The sequence below is a fragment of the Typopeltis vanoorti genome, chromosome 8, assembly GCF_054136105.1.
Source record: "Typopeltis vanoorti isolate ZY-2024b chromosome 8, IOZ_Tvanoo_1.0, whole genome shotgun sequence".
NCBI lineage: Eukaryota > Metazoa > Arthropoda > Arachnida > Uropygi > Thelyphonidae > Typopeltis > Typopeltis vanoorti.
Genome location: NC_143556.1, coordinates 71,277,070 through 71,289,431, shown reverse-complemented (window position 1 = coordinate 71,289,431; position 12,362 = coordinate 71,277,070). Strand labels below are relative to the sequence as shown.

At 32.7% G+C, this 12,362-nt stretch overlaps 1 protein-coding gene across 1 annotated transcript in view; it reads right to left on the bottom strand.

Moving 5' to 3' along the window:
• The window catches only part of LOC150104090 (XK-related protein 6-like), a 33,013-nt gene extending 23,985 nt beyond the window's left edge, over nt 1–9,028 (bottom strand). The window contains exons 1-2 of the mRNA XM_090396395.1: nt 8,475–9,028; nt 1,342–1,538 (exon numbers count right to left, since the gene is read on the bottom strand). Of these exons, the coding sequence (XP_090252521.1) occupies nt 1,342–1,538; nt 8,475–8,884 (607 nt within the window). The 5' untranslated portion in view covers nt 8,885–9,028. The remainder of the gene's footprint in view (nt 1–1,341; nt 1,539–8,474) is intronic.
• Between the last annotated feature and the right edge of the window lie 3,334 nt (nt 9,029–12,362).

The following is a 12,362-nucleotide window of genomic DNA, read 5'->3' as shown; positions in this document are numbered from 1 at the left end:
ACAATAATAATTATAATTTTTTTTTTAATCTTTAGCTACCGAAATCTTGCTTAGATATAAGAAATTTATACAAATTAGAAATTAGACCTTAATTATATTTGTGTGAGCTGTCAATTTTTGAAATTTAATCCTATTTGTATCCAGATAAGTGTTATTTGGAAAAAAAAAACTCATTATTATGTTGTTACAAGAAATGCCAAATTGCCCTAGTATTTTTGGAAGTAATTGAATGAACTTACCTCAGAGTTTAAACCTTGTGAAATTAAAGGGGAAAAAAAAGTTATGATATCCCCTATTTACATTATATTATAAACAAACAACTTTTCTATACTATGAAAAAAACTTTGCCAACATTTCAAGCAAAGCACTGAACCAATAATGGCAGTATATAATGATGGATTGGAAGTCATGTTACTATATACTAATATTTTTTTTTTCGGTATCTATTTGTCAACTGACCTAGTTGGCAAAGTGGTTATCATTTCCTCTCCAACAACAGGCTGCAGATTCAAATACTGGTGTGAGCATGGATGTTTGTGTTTATCTTTAGGTGCAAGATTGCCTGCTGTGAGACCCTCTACTTTGTTTGCTTATGCAAAATAAATATAAAATTAATAAAAAGAGAAAAAAAATCTTTAGCTTAACCACAGTGCTAATGTACCATATATTATGATAGTACTACATGAAAAATTTACATCATTAATAACTTCCTATTGACAATTTTCCTCCAAATTAATCTGCATTCCATCAAGACTCTAAATATTAACAGATCTTATATTTTTATCTTTTAAAGCACTTTATCAAATCACCTAGATCTTGGTCTTTCTCTACTTCTTTTTTCCTGCCATCCTGGCAAAAAACACTTGTTTTGCTAACCTTTCCTCTCGCATTCTGCCTAAGTGACTATACCATCTGAAATTAACTCTACCAACACATTCCTGAATGCTAATGGCATCAAGTTCATTCTTAATATCTTCATTTTTAATATGATTCTGCCATTGATGCCATCTGTTCACTCCCCTCTTTCTCAGAACTCTCATATGTGTGATCTCCAGTCTTTGATCAAGTATTTTATTTCTAACCCAATTCTCAGAATTTCTTAATTTAATTCACAGACATTGATGCAGAGCATCCATTTAATGCAAGCATATTACTGGTCCATAAAATTATTTCCAAACCAAGATGAGCATTTCAGTTCAGATATAAAAAATTGTTTTTCAGTATGCAAGCTCTGAAAAGTATGGTTTACGAGGTTAAAGGGTAGAGAATTCATAAAGTAAAAATAAAGTAAACAATTTATAAATTAAATTACTTTTATAAAAATAAAAAATTATCTCATACCAGCAGCAGGACTTTCACTTGGATTGGAAAGCAGAACATAAAGTTGAAGCAACAACTGTGGTGCAGAGTTTAAAAATGCTGATGAAAGTTTCAGTACTGTTTCTGTATCAGCAATGCTGTAGTATTGGTCCAAGTATTCCTGCCTATGTTCCTCATCCCATATGGCTTTTGCTGAGTAGTATATTCTTTTCATATACCTATAAAAAAATAAAAAAACATGAAAATGAAGCTTCTGACAGTAAAGTTTTACCATTAACCCTGCTGACAACGATCCTTTTGACATTAAGTTTTATCACATCTGACAAAAGTTAAGTTATATAGCTTTGTTGAGTACTATATTATTTTCATTATCCTTAAATTCCTTATATGTACCCTCAAGGGATTTTTAGGATAATATGATAGTAATAATGTAAACTCTTCATAATATGATAGTTGCTAATGTAAACAGTAGCAACTTCCTATTGAGATTTTCCCTCCAAATTGGTCCATTATCTGTCAGGACTCCAATATCATCAGATCTTACATTTCAGTCTTCATTTCTAACTGCATCAATTCACCTACATTTTAGTTTTTCAATGGGTTGGTCTCTTTCCTCTCATTAAACTTTTAACTTTTCCTCTTCAGTTCTGTGTTTGAGTGACCATACCATCTGCAATTGCTGTGCAGATGGTATGGTCACATATTACTGAATGCAAACAATGTAAAGTTCCTTACATCTATTTTTTTTTTTTTTTTTAATATGATTATGCCACTGATGGCATCTGTTCACTCCCCTAATTTTCTCAGAATTCTCATATCTAGTCTGCAGTATGTGATCCATAAGTTAAAATTAATTTGAACACTGTCATATACATAGCTGGTTTAGTATTTTCACTAATTTCTCTCCTATTCTATATATTCATTTGACTCCTTACTATATCAGCTTTGCTTATTCTGTTGAATAGTTCCATATTTAATTTGCCATCTTCACTAAAAATTGTGCCTAAATAGAAATGTTTTACTTGTCTTATAGGTTCACTATTCAAAATAAGATTGATGTTTTCAATATTTCTGTTTATTTTTAGTCTGTTTATTGTATATTATACTTGACAAGAAATGATTATTTTTTTCAATCCTATACCCACACAAAAGCATGAAATAAATACACAAACAGTCTACTTGTATAAGAGGCTGTTACTCACATCAACTCATCATTATTACTGCTTTAGTAACCAGTAATGCAAAAAACATTATGATAGGGGTCACTACCCAGACCAGTTTCGAATTTTATAGAAGTCTCTTCAGTGGGAGCTAGACCTAAGAAGTCCAAAGTAAAATCAATGCAGAAGTCATGTATTTTCTATGTAAAAGAAGAAAAAAGTGTGTCACCTTATTATTAAATACTCTGGAAAGTTTTCTGCTTGGTTACAGCATATTACACTTGATAAGAAATTATACTGTCTTAATCCAATACCAACTGATGTGAAGTTAACAGCCTAACAGTTAATGAGTCTACCAACTCCATGGTAATGATAATATACATTGTAACCAAGAAGGAAAACTTTCCACAACTGTCTTTTTATGGCTAATTTTCATACCAAATTTATTATAGCAGTTATTCAATTTAGTTAGGGAAACCTGCAGAGTTATACTAGATTTATTTAAGAATATAACATCATTTGCATAAAGTAAAGAGTTCAGTTGAATATTTCCAATTTTGATATCAGGTCTTTCTCTCCTAATGTGATTCATATAGTTGATGAATAACAGTGGAGATAATGTATGCTCGTATCTCACCTAATTTAACGTCAATCTTTCTGTATACCTCCTTCAATTCTAACTACTGACTAGCAAATGAAATATAGACTGCATTTCTTCATATGAAGTCCCATTTATTATTATTACATGCCACCTCCAAGGAGTCCAAAGACTCATCAAGGGAGGGCACATACTCTACAACTCTCTGTCTCCACCACTCAATCCACCAACTACAGTGAACTGCATCATCTACACCAATGCCATCTACTGCCCACCACCACTAGTATTTTCACAGACAATCATAAACATCCATGCTCACGGTGGGATTCAAACCTGCAGCCTTTTGGCTGGAAAGCAGATATACTAACCACTCGGCCAACCAGGCTGGCCAATTTACACCATACAATTATAGCATTTTGAACAGATTCTTTCTTGGCCCTTGCTATATCTTTTTCGCTACTCAAATATAGATCCTTGTTATATTTGCATAATTTCTCAACTATTTGTCTTGAAGTAGATTCTGATCTTGACAACTGCTATTTGGCGTGAGCTCAGACTGTCCTCCAAGTTTCTCTTCTACAATTTTTGTAGTCTCTTATGTAAATATGTTTACATAAAGTTATCTGGAATACACACTGAGAAAATTCCTGTAATTCTCACATTGTTTTATTTCACTTTTTATAGATGGGTACTATGAGAGCTCTACTCTAGTCATCCAGAATACAACCCCCTGATCAGGCCTTCTGAATTATGTAATGCAGCTGCAATAAACTTTTATACTTCCATATTTGAGCATTTGTGGTTGAATATTATCTCCTCATTTTATACCTCTATATTTGTCTAGTCAAATATCATCTACTTCAGCTCTTTCACATTTCAGGTGTTTGATGGCTTTTTATACTTCATGTGTTGATAAGTTCTTCTGACAGAAAATATTCCTCTTGAATATTTTCTGTCACTGCTTGTTTCATTTAACAATCTTTCAAATTAATTACTTCAGACCAAGGCCAGCGATGGAGTTTATGCTACCCTGGGCAAGACATGCATTTGATGCCCCTTATCTCCCCTACGTAAAAAAGTTTTTTTGAAATGCCTTATCTATTAGAAGTGGGAAGAAATGTTCCAATGTTTTTAAATTTTAATTTTATTTACATTTCTACAATATTTCACTGTTCGTTATTTTCACTCACGAAAATGAAAAGGCACTGCTAAGAAATATTAAAAATGTAGTTTACGAGCTTTCTGGACTGCAATATTTTCGAAGCCTTCGTCTGATCGGTGTCTTTTTAAATAAAGTATAACTTGTTCTAACTCACATACAGTTGCTGAAATATCTATATTAATTTGTTGTGGCATTTTACTGGCAGTATTAATACAGTTTAAAATGCTACGCCAAGTAACAACAGAACAGAGAAATTGAAAATTCTGCAATTTCAATGCTAGATATTCAGCTTCATGTCTAGCCATTTTATCCATACACTCGTCAGCAGCGATTTCCAATAAGAAGTCATAAATATCTCCCAGTTGATGTCGAATGGGACGAAAGGCTTCTATACGGCTTTCCCACTGCATACCAGATAGTATATTTAGTCTTTTTCCGCTTTTCTTTTATGGTATCGAGCTCCTGATAATCGTTTTCTTCCGTATCCCGACACAATTAACGAGATTTGTCAAATGCTTCACTATGACGGTAGTCACGTCATGCCAATGGTGCAACCAAAAGTTCTAAGATGTGCAAAGTAAGCAAATCTGCATGATTGTGAATGTGAGCGCACATGAGGAACTTGCTTAGTCAATCAATATTCAACTCATGCCATGTAATATAAATAAAAAATATTTAAAAAAAATAATACGCCTGAAAATTTTGTATAAATTTATGAAAATTTGCAGCCCTGGGCAAATGCCCAATTTGCTCATGCGGTAGCACCAGCCCTGCTTCAGACGTCTAGAATATCTTTATCTCCATCCCTAACTCCATTTACAGTACTCTCTCCACCATTCCTAAGCTTTTTCAACAGACTACAGAACATTGTCACTTCTCTTGATAATTATTTTTATATTCTGACCAGAATCTTCCCAGTAGTTTTGTTTACCTACTTTTATACAGTGCTGCTTTGCTTTTTTTTTTTTTTTTTTTCCCCAATGTATTCTCTTAGAGAACATGCTGGCTGACTTACTTGCTAAAAAATGTTTGTTTGTTTTTTAAATAAGCATTCATATTTTTTCAACGGCCTCTTTAACTACCTGAGTCCACCATGGAGGTGTGATTTTCTATCCTTGTAGACAACTTTGCTTGAGCTTGAATCTCCAGGTTTGATTCTTGTCTTTAAATTCTTTCATATGTATTATTTTCACATACTCATAATAAAAAAAAGTCTGACAGAGTTAAGCTTTTTGACAACTGACATAAATTAATAACTATGTTTGCAAGCAAATGGATGGAAACATCATGTTACTACAGGGATGGTGGCAGAGATGTATGTCAATGTCTTTAGCAGCAAGAGCAAGGTGATTTGATACCATGTGATTTTCATCAGCTGTTACTAAATCAAGTATTAAGCCACTTCACTTTACTGAAGTCTCGGAGCAGCATTAAAAAAATAAACCTATTTTACTATATGATAAACCTTTTGGGGTATGATTTTTCTCTCTCTTCTTCCCAAAAAAATTCTAGATTAGAACAATCAGCAACATTTCTATAAAATACAAAAAATACTATAAAACAGAAATATCCCATCTTCTATTGGCATATCATAGCCTTGGAAAGAAAAATTAACTGTTCTGATAAGCAGTTAATTGTCCTTAACCTGCCTACCAACATCCATTGATACACATTTTCTAGCTGATTTGTGTTTTTATGGAGAGGTAAAAACCTGAGTTTCTCAATGGAAAAAAATCCTCTGACCTCCACATAATAACTAGTTAATTTGGAAATGTCCTCATAAACCTGATGACATTAAAATCTAGTTTTTTTTTTTTTTTTTTTTTTTTATCAACATGTATGTTATTCTTCAAAAATGCTATAATTGAAATATAGCACAAGCCATTTCTATTTCTCATAACTTTAGTAAAGAAAGAGTTAAGCTAAATTTTAAACTTTAAAAAATACTTCAGTCATCAATGTCATCACTAGTCTCAAAAATGAGACTTCAATTAAATAAATCTGATTAATAATAATTTAAAGTAATCAAGCAAGATGCTTGTATTGATAACAATATAACTACAAAAAAATTCTCTAAACGTACACAAACTATTCTAGTATATCTGTCCTCTAGTATAGCAGTCCTCTGATATACTATTCTAGTATATCAGAGGACTGCACTGAAAACAGGGATAGTATTTCTTGTATGCACATCGATAGCATATTGCTATCCCTACAGATAGCATATTGCTTGGACAAAAATCTATTCATTTTATAGTGTTCACCTCGCATGATATTCTCTAGCTTTGAAATAGAGTCTGCATAAGCCAAAAACCAACACTCCATTTGAGATAGATAAAACATTTGATGTAATTGATTACCAGACAACTAGTAGTTGGTACCCAATAAGCACAGGAATCCACAACAAGAACTAAGGAAAATCAGATTATCAAAGCTAAATCATTTTAACAGCAAAAGAGATTACAGATATCCATTTTAAGCAAAACTATACATGAAACAATAGTGCATGACAATCATCTTAGATTAAAATGCAATCTTACTATTCAGCAACTGACTCAAAACTCAAGCAGAAGTAAACCACATATCTGAGCATGCACAAAAAAAATATATCATGTGAAGTTCAGAAGTCATTAAATAAACCATTAATTCTTAGACACAACAGAAGCAAAGAACAACATTAATACATATGCAAATGAATTGTTAAGTTATAAAAAAATGGTTATTTTGGTCAGAGGATTCCAGATTTATACCATTTCGCAGAGAAGGCCAGAGCATGAAGATGGCCACAAGAGGATGCATCCCTCTTTGTATCTCACTTCCATCATGCAATCTACAGGAGACAATACAAGTATAGGTAATGTTCACATAACAACATTTTTTCATCCCTTTAGAGATATTACTGGGTCGAGCGACATATTATTATTATTATTATTATTATTCAGGCCTCCAAGGAGTCAAAGACTCATCGAGGGAGGTCCTTCCTAAGACAAAGTCTGTCAAGACTCATCGAGGGGAGGTCCCCCCCCTGAGAAACACAAAATCTATCATACCACTCTTTAAACTCACTGACTGTTCTTGCTCCCACCACTCCATCAGGCAATGCATTCCACGGCTCAACCACCCTCCACACAAAGAAACCACTCCTTACCCTCTTGCTCACAGTTTCCTTTCGTAACTTCCAGGGATGGCCTCTTGTCATCACTCCTTCCCGCTGTTCAACCAAGCGAAAGAACTCCCCAGTGTCAACCCTGTAACCACCTCTCAACAGTTTAAAAGTCTCAATCATATCACCTCTCCTTCTTCTATCCACCAAACTCTGCAGTCCACATTCTCTCAGCCGATCCTCATAACTATCCTTGTACAGTCCTGAAACCATCTTTGTCATCCGTCTTTGTATCCTTTCCACAGTTAATTTATCCCCTTCAAATCCTGGGGACCAAATCTGAGAACAATAGTCCAAGTGTGGTCTGATCAGCGACTTATATCTAAAGAGATGAAAAAATGTTATGTACTGTTCAGTATTTCAGGTTTGTATAAGGTTTCAGATACAAAGAGGTTGAACAAACTGAGATAGCATTTCTAAGTTTAAAATAATACATTTTTTATGACCAAACTGATCACCTGCTCTCAGCTTAAGGAATCTGTGGGATGAGAACTAGAACATGATAAATGAGATGTCCCCGAAGCAGTGTCAATCCAATATATTTTTCAAACGCTATGATCTGCATAATCTCAAATTCAAGAGACACAGGGATCAGATATTAAATAGAAGTAGTGTTTGAATTTTTTTGGCCACATTCTCCCCCATCCCGATAAAAGAAAGCGCTTTTCCTGTATTCCTAGGAAATACAAGGAAATAATATAAAATGACAGGTGAAAATGTTAGTAATAAAAGTAGTAGTAGTAGTAGTAACAGATGGGAAAAATCAATGTATATTTATTTCCTTCAAATGTTTGGTAAGGCATTTATCATATGAGTGACAACACTGACAACCTAAAATTAATTACGTCTCTAAAGATAAAATTGACTAATTTAATCACATGATATATATATATACACATATACAATTTATGCTTTAGTTATTATTTTAATAAGCATGTTATGATTAATTTATTATTATATATAATAAACATGTTATGGTTAATTAAAATATCTCTTAATATCTCACAGAGATGAACATTAACAATACAAAAATCACTTATTTACAGTAAATTATATTATTAGAACACTTACCTCCAAAATGGCCATAAAAGAAGACCAGCTGCACTAAAAATGTAAAGCAGAATCCAAAGTAGTTTCTTTACAATACTGAAATCTTGATCCCATAAAAGAATACTTGCATTAACTATAAACAATACAGATGGGATACTAAGGAAAATGACAGTTAATGTAAACCACCACATGTGACCATTTAAATAATGCTGTGCAGCAACTATTATATAACAGATTGTACTGAATAGAAATGCAGTGAGCATAACAAGAGGAGGAATCAAATACTTAGCTATCAGCCCCAGTCTTGAAGGTAACTGAATACAACAAATCATATATGGTTTGTTAATTTCTTCATTTTCACTTAATTGTTTATCAGTTTCTTCAATATTTTTAATTTCCATTGGCACTTCTTCCACTATCAGGTGCTTCATGTTAATCTTTAACAAATCATGCACACTACAAAAAATGTATTAATTCAGTTTGTAGTAAATCACAAAATAAATACAAGCCCTTTCTTATCTTCTGTACATAGTGAGGTAAGAAAATAGTCAGCTAAGTTTGTTTTCAGGTATAAGATAATCCATGATCCAAAGTCCAGACTTGTTGACAAAGAATATATGGGTAGATACTTCATTCCAAGAATTTTCATAAACAGTTTTGCTGAAAATAAATTTGCATACTTTAAAAAACATTTTTGCATAACAAGCAAAAGAAGCACTTCTAATTTCATATAATTAACACACCTAATTAGAATTTCTTAAGAGATTAGTTACTTTAGTAGTACCATAAAAAATTATAGCCCTTGTTATTTGTTAGGCTTATGTGCATTTTGCAGATATGAAGTATATATATAAAATATTAAAGTAACATTCAAAAATCAAACACTTATGTTAAAGTTCATGTAACCTCTATTAATATTTACTGAGACAGTGACTATGGACTACTGAGTAAGGAATTTGTGCTTAGTGTGATACCAAGGAAGCTCATGCTGAGGATTATTTTCTTACATACTATACTATAACTTCAAATCTTTAGTAGCTTTGCAAGCAAAAAGTTAGTTTGCCTAATTACTTAGATCTGGTCCCCCAGTGGAAGGAGTGAAGAAGGTGCAGATGCAGATCACAAAAAGGATATCAGGACAGAGAGCACAGGTTATGAGGACAGCATGAGTGCATGTAATTTGCAGTATGGTGGAAAGAAGATGAAGAAGTGATGTGATTGACATATAAAGCTGTTGAGAGGTATTTACCAGATTGATTTTTCCATTAGTAGAATGAGAAGAAACAAGAGGCCATCCCTGAATGTGCAAAAAGATTATTATTATTACATAACATCTCCAGGGAGTCCAATGACTCATCGAGGGAGGAAACAACTCTGTCTCCACTGCTCAATTCACCAACTACCATCATCTACACCAGCGCCATCTATCGCCCATCTTCATCACTAGTATTTTCACAAGCAATCACAAACATCCATGCCCATGGTGAGATTCGAACCCGCAGCCTTTTCACTGAAGAGTGGATACGCTGACCACTAAAGATGTAGTAAGTAAAAGGTTAAAAAGTTTTTGCATGAGAGTGTAGATGATTAAAGAGTCATATGCTGGGACTGTGTTGTCTATGATAGACTTCCTATGATTAATTATGACTCCACAGTAGTCAGAATGATCATTATCATGAGCTATAATCTTTATAGTGTTCACTAACTCATTGTAAATTAAGTGTAGTCCTTCATAAACCTACATGCTTCCAACAAAATAATTCAATTCTCTTCCCAAATGTCCAATATGACAGTAAAGATAACCCTCGTATAACATGATACTTATACAACGCAGTTTCGATATAATACAGTCTACAAATTGTGGTAACCCTTTATCTTTTCATATATTTTTCACCTAGCTAGCGACTTAAAAATCAAAATTTATCTTCATTAAATTTGCACCTGCCGGTATCGTGCATGTAGTTATAAGTAGCGAATTTATATTAGGGGGAAATACCCTTTAGCACGCATGTACGTCAGTTGTTTACTGTATAAAGTTTATTGTTAGAAATTGTCTTAATTTTCTGCCAGGAAAGCGCATTAAAAATCATAAGTGTGTGTGTTAATCTCAAGCTGAGCACTTTATTTTCTGGTGAGTTACATACATAATATGTAATGCTTTTTTAATGTAAAAAATTTATTTTTATAGTAATGGCCACTTAGTGAGCTTTTGCCATATGGTTGAAAACGAAATTAGTCAATTAATTGATGTGGAAATAGATTTAAATGAGGAGGAACTGGTACCATTAATAGATGACGTCGAATCAAATGGCAGGGAAGTTCATAATCAGAATCTTCTGCTGAAGATTCTGATTGTGAAGAATCTGTTAAAGAATTCAATTTATATAAATTAGCTGAAGGATTGGACTTCAAGAAAGTTAGGAAGTCATTTAACATTTAATGATCCCTCAATGGAGAGAAAATTCACGAGACAATTGGACATTTGTTTAGCTCCATATTATGAACTTAATAAAAAAACTGCAGCATAGTGATAAGTAAGGGCTTATTACTGACTTCTTGATAACTAAACCAGCCAAAGTATGCAATGAGAATTATACAAATGATGTCCAAGAGATTCCAAGTGATGATGCTGTCCAGCCACTCGTAAATAAAGAACATCTACGAAATGATATTTTTGAAGATAGTGATGACAATTAAAATATGCACTTTATTTTATTTTGCCTAAAACATTTATGCATTATGTGCAACGAAGTTTACGTACGATTTGTAATTTTATAAGTTCATACTATGTATTTGTTTCATAGTTTGTTTTCTTAACTTACATCAATTACCTGAATTAAATAAAGATATATTTTTGTTGGATATGTCACTGTTGTTTATATAATAATTTAAAAAAAAAAAAACGATTTCGGAACATAACCCTACTTTTTCTATATGATCTGAGTTTTGCATAACGCAATTTATATAACACGCCATTTCTATGGAACCTAACATCCACATTATATACAAGGGTTACCTGTATAGTTCAATCCTGCATGTTTTAAAGCATAAATCCAGTTATTCTCCCTTCCAGATTTACTTTCCAGCTTTCAAAAATTCTGTTACATATTCTGACAACTTTAAAAAAAGCAGTTTATTAAGTGTCTTATTAAGTCTCAAATCCTCCACTGTCATGACTTCTTTCTGAATCCTTGACACCAAATTCTCTATCTAAAACCATGAAGCAGACTTGGACATACTCCAGATAAAGAAATTTAATGCTCTCTAAGCAGTCATTATCTCTTGGAATTGTTGATTATTAAATCAACAGTCAGTTCTGATTCCATTCCAAAAAAAAAAAGGTATCTACAAATAGCTAAAGATTAAAAGGACCCCGTTTTTCAACTACAATAAGAATGTTTAAATCAACATAAAGTATCATTCTTTGCTACTAAGTCTTTCAGCCTTTTTTCCATCTATGGATTAAAGAAAAATAGACTTAGAACTGATCATTATGCCATTCTACTGTCTGTATCACTCTTCACGAGAATGCCTGACAAGTTCATCATGTGGCAATGATCAAATTTTTTTAAAATAATTTTAAAAAATTATGATAATCTCTTCTTAATACTACCCCATCATCATCAGCACAATTATACAGTATATTTAGTCAGAAAAGAGCCTGCGATTTTGTGGATATAGCTCTAGTAACAGGCCCTGATACAAATCATTGACTTAAAATTTCCACATAAAGTTCATTAGTATAAAATTAACTAATTTTTTCCTTCATTTTTTTTTTCATATTTCATTATTATTATTATCACATTAGCCTCTGTGAAGTCAGCAATCTCATTGTAAGAGGTTCACTCAACCAATAGCATATTTATCATCCTGAACCTAAAAATCCTTAACATTCGGGTAATTATTATT